Source organism: Anguilla rostrata, chromosome 10, assembly GCF_018555375.3.
Source record: "Anguilla rostrata isolate EN2019 chromosome 10, ASM1855537v3, whole genome shotgun sequence".
Taxonomy (NCBI): domain Eukaryota; kingdom Metazoa; phylum Chordata; class Actinopteri; order Anguilliformes; family Anguillidae; genus Anguilla; species Anguilla rostrata.
In genome coordinates this window covers 17766329-17780659 of record NC_057942.1, presented here as the reverse complement: position 1 = coordinate 17780659, position 14331 = coordinate 17766329, and the positions used below count along the sequence as shown (strand labels likewise).

General features: G+C 41.8%; 1 protein-coding gene across 6 annotated transcripts in view; it reads right to left on the bottom strand.

Annotated features, from left to right (window-relative positions):
- dnm1b (dynamin 1b) overlaps positions 1 to 12587 on the bottom strand; it is a 63823-nt gene extending 51236 nt beyond the window's left edge. For 4 of the 6 annotated variants that reach the window (XM_064354561.1, XM_064354564.1, XM_064354558.1 and 1 more), the window contains exon 1: positions 12181 to 12587. In XM_064354561.1, the coding sequence (XP_064210631.1) occupies positions 12181 to 12341 (161 nt within the window). In that variant the 5' untranslated portion in view covers positions 12342 to 12587. The remainder of the gene's footprint in view (positions 1 to 12180) is intronic. The other 2 variants (XM_064354559.1, XM_064354565.1) reach the window with 1 other exon arrangement.
- Positions 12588 to 14331: the final 1744 nt, after the last annotated feature.

Sequence of the window (14331 nt, the reverse complement as noted above, 5' to 3'; positions counted from 1 at the left end):
ATGTCCTGCAAGTAGATGGGGCTGTCCTGTTTGCAGCAGTGTAGAGATGCTCAGCTACACTCAGCTACACTCAGCTACACTCTCAAAACAATTTACCTATTAAAAGTACATAACGTGTCATTTCTTACCTCTTTGCCTTGTTAAGGACAACACATTTTGTGTTACTTTCAAGACAGACTGTTAAACAGTCTCCCTTTGTAACACATAAATTGTATATTTGTAGTAACTTTGACACAAAATGAGTAGCAAGTAACACAAAAGCAGTAACACAAAAACTGTGTTGGATATTAACCTCCTTTTTGAGAGTGTAGTTTACAGGTGAGAGGTGGAGACACAGACAGTTTACAGCACATGACCAAGTTACAGGTGAGGTGCAGAGATGCAGGGACAGGTTACAGGTGAGCCGATTCCAAACTCTGTAACCTATTCATTCTCGGCTCTTGTGTGAACCCTTATGAAGGGCAAAGCATTGTCTTAGGCATGCAATGAGCTCTCTTTCTCTTCTGGCCACCTTCAAGCTTGCAGAAGAGGAAAGAACCCATGGCAATTCACCAGAACCATCTCACACCTCCACCTGAAACCTCATCGTCTCGCCCTTTCACCTGAAATCTCACCATCTCATCCATCCACCAAAAATTTCACCATTTTGCAAACAGTGAATGTACTCATGGATGGTAATACCAAATTAATTGCAGATTCACTTCTGGCTATACGTCAATTTTAAGCCTCTTATGAAAAGGGTAGCCATAAAGTTATACAATTGATGAATAAAAGGACACCTAAAAACTTGTCATACAGTTGATAAATACATTTTGAGGCACCTCGGGGAGGCATGACTCCTCGTCTTCTTGAGGCTGTTCTGAGGTCAGCTGGCCAACCTGCAGGACTGTGTGAATGGGCACTGAACCTGCTTGACTCGTAGTGTAAGGTATGTGATGCATTTTAGCGGTCGTTGACAGTCTGGAGTGATTCTTCTAGGTTTTGTGTCTCACGAGGCTCAGCACTGAGGCAGCGAGCATCATCCTGAATGCCACTCAGTCTGTGCCCGAGGTTACACAGGAGTCACAATAGAAACAAGGGTGTGCTCCACCCCCACTCCACTCTTACCCCATCCCCCCATTCAACCAGCTGGGAGTATTATATTACTAGTGAATGGGCAAGCATGTTCGCTGGGTAGCAGCAGAGACTCTCTCATGATGGCTTGTAGGGGCATACATGTATAGACACACACTATGTCCAGATGATGACGGTACCCAGAGCCTAACAGAGGGAGATACTGGGGACACTTTATTAATGTGCGATTAATATATTCAGGCTCAATATCATACAGATTGATAAAGTTGAATTACATGTCAAGGGCACAACATATGTGGCCTTTACCTTCGATTTTAATCTGCAACCCTTAAAAGGCTAGCTCTGTGACCATTGTGCCACAAAGCTACCACCCAATAATGCTAAAACTGTGCTACCTCATAATGGCACAGCCATGCTTTGTGATGTCACACCACCTCTTTACTATGGTACAGTCGTGCTCTGTGATGTCACAATACCTCCTCAGAATGGTACAGCCAGCCATTGTGACGTCACATCCCTGGCCTGCCACAATTTTGCCTCTTGGCTTTATGATGTCACGCTATTGCCCAGAATTAGTGAGGCTGAAAGTTGTAATGCAAAAATGCTGACCTGTCTCCTAAAAGAGGAGCTGTGTGCGCACAACAGGGGCGCCACACACCGGATCATGAGCACACAATGCTACGTGTGTTCAAGACCTGGAGCATGAGTGAGAGAGGTGTTACACAGTCGGGCCAGAATGACACAGGCCTCTCTGTTTCAGAAGACTTCTGGAGCTGCTGGATCGTGTGAACACAAACCCCTTCAAAAAAGAGCCACTGTTAAGACTTCAATGATCTTTTGAAATATTGCACGTTTCAGAGAACCAGACAGGAACATCTTAGCCTTTGCACTTAATTCTTTACAAATAATCTGTTTTATGATAGCAAACGCACATCGCACAGATTACGGAATCCCCTTGGCACTAATGTCGCATTCCTTTTTAGTTTTTACTGCCGTCATGGGATTTCTCTTTCTCCCCAGGTCCACAACGCAGCGCCTTGCTCTTGACCCTCGGGCACAAAGCGCTTGTTGACGGCGTGCGTCAGACAAGGCGACGGCGCCCCGTGAGGAAGAGGTGGGATGAACTGCATCCCCTGCATCTCACTTCTGACAGGGGCCCACAGTGTCCTCTGACCCCTGGTGCACGCCTCACTGCAGTCTCCCCCTGCAGATGTGCACCGTGTTAAGGGGACTAGTCACAGGCGTCCTATTGTACACTGTCCATTGTGGCGCTGCCATTTTATTAGGTTCTTGAAACAATTGTTTGACAGGGTCAATACTAACGACAGGCAACTGATAAATGTGAGAGAAAAAAACGCAGCTCAGAGCTGGCAGCTCAGACTTCGACCAGCGATTAGCGGACAATGGACAATTAGCATGTGTACGGTCCAAGGAAATGCAAAAAATGCCCTTTAGAGTTTAAGTGGTCAGTTCACGAGATATGACTCTTTATGTGACAGCAGCTACACTGCATACTAGGCATAAATGTTTGTGTGGCTGTAAACTTCTTGGTCCATGCTTGTATAAATAGATTTATTTCTGTGGGGATTGAGGCTGTAGTACAAGCAAAACCCCACAGACAGGATGTTGGTCTCTCATGGGTCCTACCAGCAGAATACCTAGCACTGAGGCAGTTGGCGCTATTTTTAAAGTCTTCAGTACGACTTCGCAGGAAATTCAACCAAACAACCTCCAGGTGAGAATGGCTCTAACTACACACACACACACACACACACACACACACACAGCAATCTCTGAGTATCTGTCAACTGTTTACTCACTGAAGAATATTTGCAAACTAATTTTTTTTTCAAACTGTAATGATAAGGCTGATAACATCTTAAGAGTGTGCCACATCTGCCAATAAGAAGACAAGTGACTTTGTAAAATCTATGAAAAAAGAGACCTGCAAGAAAAATGACTACTCAAAACCATTGTCTACAGATAAAATATACACTGAGGGACAAAAGAAACGCAACAATGTCTTGAATAAGTAAATAAACATAGACAACATGGCTTGACCTTACAACAGGACAGTGCCAGGCCACACACAGCTGGAGTGGTCACAGATGCACTTCGGGATGCAGGTGTACGGGTGCTGCTTTGGCCTTCCTACTCCCCAATAGAACATGTGTGGGTTGTGCTGAATCTCAGCATCAGAAGACACGATCCTCCACTTAATGCACAGCAACAGCGTGGTGCACTTCTACAGGAATGGGAGAACATCCCACAACAACAGACACAGACACTTATTGATTCTATGCAACAAAGATGCCAAGAAGTAGTGGCTGCAAGAGGTGGCCACACACGTTATTGAAGTGTGACTGTAGTAAAATGTATGAAGTGTTATTTTGCTTACTTGTTGTTCATTTACATTGTTTATGTTAATGATATTGTTTAAATTATCTTTGTTCATTATCAAATGAATGGTCAAATATCAGTCACAAAGAGAGTGTTGCGTTTCTTTTTTCCCTCAGTATATGACTGATTATTTAGCTAAAATATCATTATCAAATAAAAATATATTTCTCACTGCAGTCTCCCCCTGCAGATGTGCACCGTGTTAAGGGGACTAGTCACAGGCGTCTTATTGTACACTGTCCATTGTGGCGCTGCCATTTTATTAGGTTCTTGAAACAATTGTTTGACAGGGTCAATACTAACGACAGGCAACTGATAAATGTGAGAGAAAAAAACGCAGCTCAGAGCTGGCAGCTCAGACTTCGACCAGCGATTAGCGGACAATGGACAATTAGCATGTGTACGGTCCAAGGAAATGCAAAAAATGCCCTTTAGAGTTTAAGTGGTCAGTTCACGAGATATGACTCTTTATGTGACAGCAGCTACACTGCATACTAGGCATAAATGTTTGTGTGGCGGCTGTAAACTTCTTGGTCCATGCTTGTATAAATAGATTTATTTCTGTGGGGACTGAGGCTGTTGTACAAGCAAAACCCCACAGACAGGATGTTGGTCTCTCACGGGTCCTACAAGCTGAATACCTAGCACTATTTTTAAAGTCTTCAGTATGACTTGGCAGGAAATTCAACCAAACAACCTCCAGGTGAGAATGGCTCTAACTACACACACACACACACACACACACACACACACACACAGCAATTTCTGAGTATCTGTAAACTGTTTACTGTTTATCTGTCAGTTCAGACCATGTTGTAAGTCAATGTAATTGGTGCATGTTGAGCTAGTCGTATAGGTAAAATTTTGTTTGTAGTGTTTAATACATTTTTTGTGCTAAATGTATTAAACACAAGCCATATTGCACAACACTCTCTTTCACCTGTACACCTTCCCCCACCCCAGCCACACCCTGAATTAGACAGATGGCAATAACTACAGGACCCTTAAACCACCACAACCTCCCCCCCCCCGCCCCACCCCTGCCCAAATTTGGGCACATGGAGGAGCCATATGGGAGAGGGAGGCTCACACCAGAACTACTGATTAATCATTGCATTTAAACTTAAAATGCACAAACTCCTACAAACACACCTACGTGTCTTAACACTTTCACTTACATAGACCAATACACCCACACACACAAACACACACAATGACAATTTCCTTACCTTTTATCCTCCTGTATATTTATTTGGAATAAATTTGGAATGCTCAATATTAATAGACGCCATCACGTATGTCTATTCAACTGCCACAACATCCAGTCAATCTGACAGGGTTCAGCCTGGTATGTACGTCTTTTTTTCTGCTTCTTTTCCTTCTGCAAAGTATCTATTTATAGCACCAGAGGACTTGTGCTCAACTGACCTGTGATTACATACCTTTTGTGCCTCGCACTCATGCATTATTTTCCTTATTGATGAGACACACCAGTGTGGTAACCTACGCTTTGCATGTAGTTGTCACACACACATGCAAGCATGCGCACACCCACACGCATGTGCACATGCACATACGCTCACAAGCTAGATCTGCGCTCGCGTGGATAATGCAGGATCCTCTCAATCAAGAGTGACACCTCCCTGAATCAATACAATTTTCCAGGTAATTATGTGGATGAAAACAAGCAAAAATGCACTAAAGAGCAAAACTAAAAACCCGTGCAATGAATGTAGTAACAGCATTACATTATTTCTTCTGAAAATTATTTATTTATTTATTTTTTTGCTTTTTGGTTGGAGAGTAGGGGATAGGAGAAGGAGAGAGAGAATCAGAAGTGGATGGAGGTGGAGGGAGATGTCTACACGTTAGCATAGTGCGTGGACATAACCTTCAGTAACAGTAATAACAGTGAACACAGTCACATTTCTCAGGAGGGTTTTTTAAATGTTATGTATATTTTTAAGAGCCTACCTTCTGGGGAACAGGGCTCTGACTGCCTTCATTTATGGGCCTGGGGCCTAGGCTCATCACGTACATTTGTTTGGCTGAAGTGGGGGATGTTGGACAGTTATCTCCCTGACTGCAAGCTTAATCAAACCCCCACCCCCTCACTCTGTCCCACCCCACCCTGTGCAATGGCTGTACGTGCGGAGAATAATCTTGGGAGGGGATCCCTGCATCTGCCTGCGACGTGATAAAATGTTCAACGATCCACAATGTCAGCGCGGTAGAGGGAACCTTCCAGAAACATGCGCCCGCGCACTGCAGGAAATCAACCCGCGTTTCCAATTCCCCACACCCACGCAATACGCACAATGAGTCACGCGCTACGCGCCATTAAAAGCGATTAGCGCCCTATGAAGGCTGTGTGGATACTGTGGGGCCTCTACTGACTGCAGCAAGGATATTTCTCCTGACGAGCTAATCATTCAAACCCTTCCCACATGACACACCACGACACAATGTAATCACTCTCAGACTGGAGTCCATGCAATAACTGAACACTGAGCTCTCTCTTCCTCTCTCTCTTTCTCTTTCTCTCTCTCTCTCTCTCTCTCTTCAATTCAGTTCAATTTCACATGCTTTATTGGCATTAACTGGGTTTTGTGAATATAGTCAACACACAATAAACCAGAAGCTGTTTGAACAAAAACAAACATACGTTTAGCCTGATGAAAATCAAGGCTTAATGGTAATTTTAATAATGACCGCTATAATGATACATATTTATGTAACATAACAGTGATTTAACCTAAAATCACTAAACATAGCTATATTGTAGATAAAATGTCTAGAAATTATTTTAATATCTTCTGCAACACATATAGTCATCTCCCAACATCTCGTTCTCTCGTTTACAACACCAGAGAAAAATTAAATAATGCATATGTTTCCACACAGTAAAATGTTCAGTGTTAAATCAACTATTATTTGGTTCTATTGAAGTCTAATAGTTGATTTAACACTATTATTGATTTAACATGATTAGTTGACTTAACGCTGTTGTTACAACTATTCAACAGTCCCTACTGGACACATATGTGCTCTGTTAGAGTTGAATACACAAACACTGGACAGTTTACTGTGCATGACTGCTGTATTGTGGGGATCCCACACCAGTACATACTGCTCTTCTGTACCATGACTTGCATGGCAAGCTGACATCACAGAAGGAGAGCGCTAGAAAGATTTATGAGGCCTTCAGTGAGTACTCTGACAAATGGAGATAAAAAAACCTATGGTCTGGCATACACACTGCAGCACGGCAAAAGGAGATTACTGACAACGAGCTTGACAATATCTGCAGAGCAGTGGAAGACATTTGCTGCCTGGCTGATCAATCTGCCCGAGCGCTGAGATCTCGTGTATCTTTCCTTCCCACTTACTCCTTCAGACTCATGGGTAATTGTCTGGACTGGGCGAAAGAATATTTTCCCCCTGGTCAGGATTTCACTGTTTTAATGTCATTCGACAATTAGACTATTTCTGTTTTTCAAAATATGGGAATTCACTCAAATGAAAAACCGCAAGACTGTAAGCACAGTAAGCTTTCATTTCAACCTTGACTGTTCTGTTAGCAGACTCACCCAGTAATGTCATTACTTGTCTTGTGAGACTTGATTCTATATTATTACAACTGTATTTGCATTTATTATATATATATATATATATAGAATCCTCATGAAATCATTTTTAAAACAGAGGAAAAAATAAAAAAACCACCATTTTAGATTTCGCATAAAGCTTTCACAGTTGCCGGCATTATGGTTCAGCATTTACAGTAGGTTAACCACAAGGCAACAGTTACCTGTACTTTCAGCCATTTGCAATCGCACAACCCACAGGGCTCGTTTTGCCGTTTCGTCTCTCGGAGCACGTCAGATGCTCCGTGTTAAACAACGCACTCCGCAATAAAGTCCTCCAGTGTGAACAGTTCCAAACACTAAATTGGTGCCACAAAGTTTAAAGTGCTATACCACAAAAAAACACAATCAAACCGGCTCCAACCTGCAGTTAGTTATAAAGTACAGAGGGATTGGAAGGGACCATGGTGAATGTCCTACCATGCCATCTCGCTTCAGAACAGTAAATCTCTGAGTGGCTGCAGGGGATTCAGTACTTCAAACCCAGCACACATATAATCAGCACACTTGCTTTCTCGTTTTAGATTTATGGCACCTAGAACTCTGGAAAATGAGTAACTGTTTGAGGTCTGGTTCTCAGCCCTCCTGGTTTTGTTTCTCGGAGAGAAGAGAAACAGAAGGGGGGGCGGGGGGGCGGGTTGAACCACACTGATCACTTACATCATTCTATTCTGGCTACAAAGAACAGAATTTGACAGGTAACACTGCAATTTTGTGTACCACCACACACACACACAAATAGGGATATTTAATGAAACAAAAACATTAAATTCACATTTTAATTTGTTAATAAACAGGGTGTGGGCTGCATACATAACAGTGCATAACAGTGAGGGAGCCTGTATATAAACATGCTCTGTGCAAAACAAGTCCATTGTAATCTGATCTATCCATAAACAAAGGTAAAAAAAGCCATCCTTTCCTCTCAGAATAGAGGATGTGGTGAAAATAAGGTGTGTATGTTCTTCCTTCTCTCCTCCGTTTCCTCTCCCATAATCTGCTCTCAGGATTCATGAACCACAACCACAGCAAACCAGAGGTGGAAAGTCCAGGGGTCAGAAAGCAAATGTTCTGCCATGTGTTTCTTCCACCCATAAGCTCAGCCAGCTAATTTCACTAATTAGTTCTACCTCCTGGCTGAAGAATTGTGCTAATTATCAAATTCCAGTTGATTGGAACAAAATACTGAAGAGGACTTTTTGTGATGTTCTGTGTAAGGACCCAAACGCAGACTAGGGAAATCCGAAAAACGTTTTTATTCAGTCCGAGGTTCGAAGCCAGGTAATCAGAGAAAGGACGGTGCCGAATCGAGTTTCCAAAAGAATTGTGGTAAACGGGCAAAAAATCAAAAACCAGGAGATCATATCGGCGAAGGTACAAAGGGACAGGCAAAAGAGAAGTCAAAGCAAAGCGAAGGTCAAACCAGAAAGCAAACAAACCAAAAGGGGCAGGCAAATCCGAAGTCGTTCAGAAAGGGTGTCTCAGGAATCTCGATAATCAAAGGCTTACTAAACATCGGCACAGTGAATTCGATCAACGTTCTGACCAGGAGCTGGTGGAAAAGACTGACATTTATACACTGGGGAAGGTAACAATCAAGGAGGGGTTAAGTGAGTGAGGGAGGAGTAACAAACAACATCCAGGTGAAGAACATTAGGATAACTAATTAAATGACAGGGGGCTGACAAAACACGGACTGGAATCACATAGACAACAATGATAATAGACGGCCTGGGTATAGCAGGTAAAAACGCGTGCAGAGAGAGAGAGGTGCAGTCAGAGCAAGAGACAGGTGCAGGCAATTGCAGAACTCAGCGTTAGAGCAGGCTAGAAAGAAAAGGGGCGGAGCTACAGCGCAGCATGGAAAAGGGGAGAATGGTTAATGTATTTAATGTATTAGTATAGTGATCTAAACTATCAAAAACCCAAAACTAGTGTGTGTTAGTCCATTAGTATTATTCACATGTTAGTATATTAATGAGGTTAGTACTTTACAATCTATAAGTTAGTAAGGATTAGTAGAAATGAGTAAAACTAGATATAAGCAGGAAGTAAGTAAAAACGAGACTGGAAGGAAGGGGGGGAAACCACGAAAACCCGGAACCACCCAAATAGTGAAATCACACAAATACAGGGGAGTGAAGCAGCTCAGGGAACACAGACACAGAGACAGTACTGGGGAGACAAGTGACCGGGAGATACAGACTACAACACTTTTACTTTCTGACCCTGACTTTTCTACCTCTGCAGAAAACTAGCACTCTGTACCACAGTGATTAAGAACTGGGTTTAGCATATAGGTCCGCAGGTGGTGCATTCCCATGATAGACCTTTACAAAGACATTTGCAATGCACATAAATATTGGTGGCAATAATAAAATTAAAACACTTAAAATGTATTTTTATAATGTTAAACATATAAAAACGTTTACCATTAAATATAAATACATTTGTTGCCAGGGTTCTGTGCTGAATTCTACGTCACCTTGCTTCATGTCAAGACACCTTCTGCATAGTAGTCACTTGAAATGAAATATGTTCTTCATTGGTATTGTGTAATAGCGACATTCAATTCTCGCTGTCAGTTGAAGAATACAATTTCATAGATTCTTATATTTATTGAGTGCATGTACTGCACACACACACGCAGTTGCCTAAGGTGACCGGGCATCAGAATAACAGGAATATTATTGGTTTGATTACTTGCATAACAGGCAGACACTAACTGACAGAAAACTGAAGGATAATCTTTATATTTTTACCAATATTTGACTGTTACCAGTGAACAGTGTAATGTTTAAGGGGAACACAATTACTGCAGTGATGCACCCCATAGTCTGGAATCAAGTCTCACATGCTTCAACTGGTATTACAATAAAGAAGACACATCAGAGATTGACAGAAGTCATGTTCATGAACAATAACAACACTCTACCTTGACAGGCCTGAAAACAGAAAGACATACAAGAAGACAAATGTGTGCCTGAAACCGAGCGGACTCCAGCATTTACAGTACACTGCCGCGAGCACAGAGCTTCAGGGATCAGGGGGCTGTGACCTGTGGCAAGCCAGAAGACGGCTGCTCACGTTTTGACAGATACTGTTAAAGCCCAAACAGCCCAAAGGGTCAGGGTGGTTTATGGGACCATAGCCAGATATTTGGAGCGTGTCTTCACCACATAAGGCCAACAGATGACATGAATATTGGAGAGAGAGTGAAAGAGAAAGATGAGGGGAGAGAGAGAGTGTGCGTATTGTAAAATCAACCTGATGATGTCACAGTTGATTTGTTTTGGCTCATGACCTGAGACACATTAAAAATAAGCTGCATTGCACTCCTGTATCCCATATTTCACTCCAGTGCATTTGTAAAATACAAAACAGCCATTAGACAGCAAACCCGCCATCACAACCATATATCATGCAAAGACATTGCTGCATTATTTACAGGGTGTGCAAAAGAGCAGTCAAAAACAGCACTCTATATGTTGTCAAATGAAGATATTTCAACAGCCATTTAATTTCATTTCATGCTCCAGCTCTTCACAATTCATATTCATCATTCATCATTGTGCTTTATATTCTGGATTTAAAAGCACAGTAAATGCAGCGGTACTGAAAAAAAAATATTTTTGTATGGTGGAAGGGGCAGAAACTGACTGCAGCACTCACGATTCGGCTCTTGGAATGGCGCAAGGCACTTCTCTCTCTCTCTCTCTCTCTCTCACTCTCTCTCTCTCTCTCTCTCTCTCTTCCCCCACACCCTTTCGCAAGGTCATGAGGCAACGCAAAAAAAACTGTGTTATATCTGCGAGGAACATAAACGTAGCCATCGTTGTCACGGACTGCGGCTATCCGTCATTTCGAGCAACCATTGTTTTCCTCTTTTAGGTTATTACTGACCCACGCACAATACGCGTTTGTGGTTGATGGTGCTTGGTTTAAATAATGGCAAAATGGCAGCTATAATAAAGAATATGACAGTGCACCTTTCACCCAGGCCACTGTCTTAGGGCTAGGAGCAGACCAGAATGCGACCAGCAAGAGACAAAAATAAAGCACGCCGGCGGCACATCGCTGCATTATCAAACGCCAGCTTTATATCCACATTGCGTCAATGAATGGGGGAAATAATTTGGTCTACTCTTTACTGTTAAATAATTTATTGAAAATTTTCCACATTTGCATCGAGTTAATATCATAGATTGGCTACAATTTACCATAAATAATATCAATTGCGCATAATATTACACATAACTGCACAATTGCAATAATATTGAAAACAATTTTCGCCAGGGAATTTTTACCGTTCAATTTGCGGCTATCTCGTGAGAACTTGGTCGAACATTGTGTCAACGGCTATGCTACAGCTTTTAGCCAAGGGATGCGATTTCGAACGCTATGAAATTCCAGGTTAACCACTGAATATGCATAACCCATTTTAACCATCTGAGAGACACCTCCATTTACAAAATCCCATCATGTAATCGTTGAAGATAATAGCCTAGCCTACTGTCACTGGGGATGCTACTTAAAAATACATATATACAAAACAAAATACAAAACAATGCATTAATACTGATGAAACTGCGCATGAAATACATACATAATTGTATTTGTTTTTAATGGTTTAGGCTACCCTATAATAGGATGCAGAAGCAGAAAAAAATAATAAATAAAATGTGACTGGAAAGCTACACGTGAAAAGGTGCTAATCGGTCGTCTTTCCTGTATTGCATTCATAGGCAATGTTTAGGTATATAACGAAATAATTTCAGTATAGATTCCCTCCTGGCTATTCAACCATTTATATGAGGGAGTGATTTCATTGAGGAAACGAAATACAATGTTTTTGTCGTCATTTTCTTACATTTGCAGGACTCGATATAATTTCCATGTCACTGTACATTTTGGATGTATATGCATGTAGGTGTTATGGAGTTTACAGTGTGTGTGTGTTTGTGTTTGTGGGAAGGGATGGGGGGGGGGGGGGGGGTAATGTATATATTTAATGTATAACCATGCGGATAAACCAGTATATCCAGAATCAATCACTTACTTCCCCACGAAGTTCTCCAACACCGAGCTTTTTCCAGCACTTTGACCGCCGACAACGGCGATCTGTGGGAGGTCCAGGTTGGCATTTTGTCCGATAGCGGAGAAGGCATCCTGGAGTTTATTTACCAGAGGAATCAGGTCTTCCATTCCCCGGTTGCCCATCTTTTCAGTGAAGTAGCCTCTCTCACAGCACGAAGAAATGTAAGAGAGGGGGAATAGCCCTTACGCAGAGCGCTACCCCCTCGTTGTTATCCGCTGTACTAGGCGTTCAGATGCTTTTAGTCTATTTTATTTTTGCAGGCTCCTTCATTGATTACCCTCTGCTCCTGTCCTCTCGGTGTACACCGCTCCTCCCTGTGGCTCCGTCCCTGCCACTATGCTGGAAGCGAGAAGGTACGCTTTCCTCGAAACATGGAGATGCGTAACTGTTGTTTCACCACCAGGGGGCGGTAGCGTTAGTCTGCGTGAACGACATTCTGGAATGCTGGGTAATGTATTGTAAGACCCTCTGTAGGCTATTATTGAACACAGCAGTCCATTTAATTGACTTAATTGAAAGGATTTAGAAACAGTTAAACGATTCAATAAATGCATATTATATACCATCATTATCATAAACTTCTGTGTAGCCTAATTATTATAAAATTAGCCAACTGCTTCCAGGTCTGCATGGATGAAATGAAATGGAATTATAAATGCAATTCATGCATAATATCTCCACATGGATTCTGTTTCATCATCTGACATGGAATACTGTATCTCCTTTTCATCATTTGAAAGTTGCTCGATAAATCTGAAAATACATATGACAGTTCATATGCACTACATGGCCAAAAGTATGTGGACACCTAAACATCACACCCATATGTGCTTGTTGAACATTTCATTCCAAAACCATGGACAGTAGTACTTTGCTGTTATAGCAGCCTCCACTCTTCTGTTGTGGCATTAAGAATTATCTTAACTGGAACTAAGGGGTCTAGCCCAAACCATGAAAAACAGCCCCAGACCATTATTCCTCTTCCACTAAACTTTACATTTGGCACTACACATTTGGGCAGGTAACATTCTTGTGGCAGTCACCAAACCCAGATTCGTCCATCAAACTGTCAGATAGTGAAGCATGCTTAATCACTCCAGAGTGCTTTACACCAACTCAGCCGACGTTTGGTGATCTTAATGTAATGTAATGATCTTAATCTTGTATGCAGCTGCTCGGCCATGGAAATCCATCTCATGAAGCCCCCCCACAAACAGTTCTTGTGCTGACGTAGTTTCTAGAGGTAGTGTGGAACTCAGTAGTATGTGTTGCAACCGAGGACAGAGGATTTTTACACGCTTCGCGCTTCAGCACTCAACAGTCCTTTTCTGTGAACTTGTTTGGCCTACCGTTTCACAGCTGAACTGTTGTTGCTCCTAGATGTTTCCACTTCACAATAACAGCATTTACAGTTGACTGGAGAAACTTTAGTATAGGCAGAGATCTGACAAACTGACTTGTTGGAAAGATGGTATCCTATGACAGCGCCATGTTGAAAGTCACTGATCTTTTCAGTATGACTCATTTTACTGCCAATGTTTGTCTATGGAGATTCTATGGCTGTATGATTTTTATGCATCTGTTAGCCATGGATGTGGCTGAAGTAGCCGATCCCACTAACTAGAAGGGCTGTCCACATACAGTAGTACATTATCTTTTGTTTACATGTTTAGAAAAAATACCAAAATTGAATACATTGAATGTGTTTCTCCACACATATCATTTATTTAATTTAAATCTTTATTTAACCAGGTAAAAGTCTCATTGAGATTAAAAATCTCTTTAACAAGAGAGACCACTTAAATACAGGTGATGTAGTAGCCTTATAAAATGTCAACCTAGAAAACTAGGCTATAAAGAACCATACAGTGACAACATTATGTCATGGCCAGCTCAAAAGCCATGGCAAAAGGAGGGAGACCACACGTTGAATGTTGCCAAAAAATAATAAGAAATTAATTTATTAACGAAATTAGACATAAACAAAGTGGTGTGGGGCAGTCAGTATTGTCAGTAGTGTGTGCAAATGCATGGATGTAAATTACTGTGTACATGTGAGGTGTAAAACAAATAGAACAAATCAAACAGCGAAAAAGCAGCACATGGCTTCAA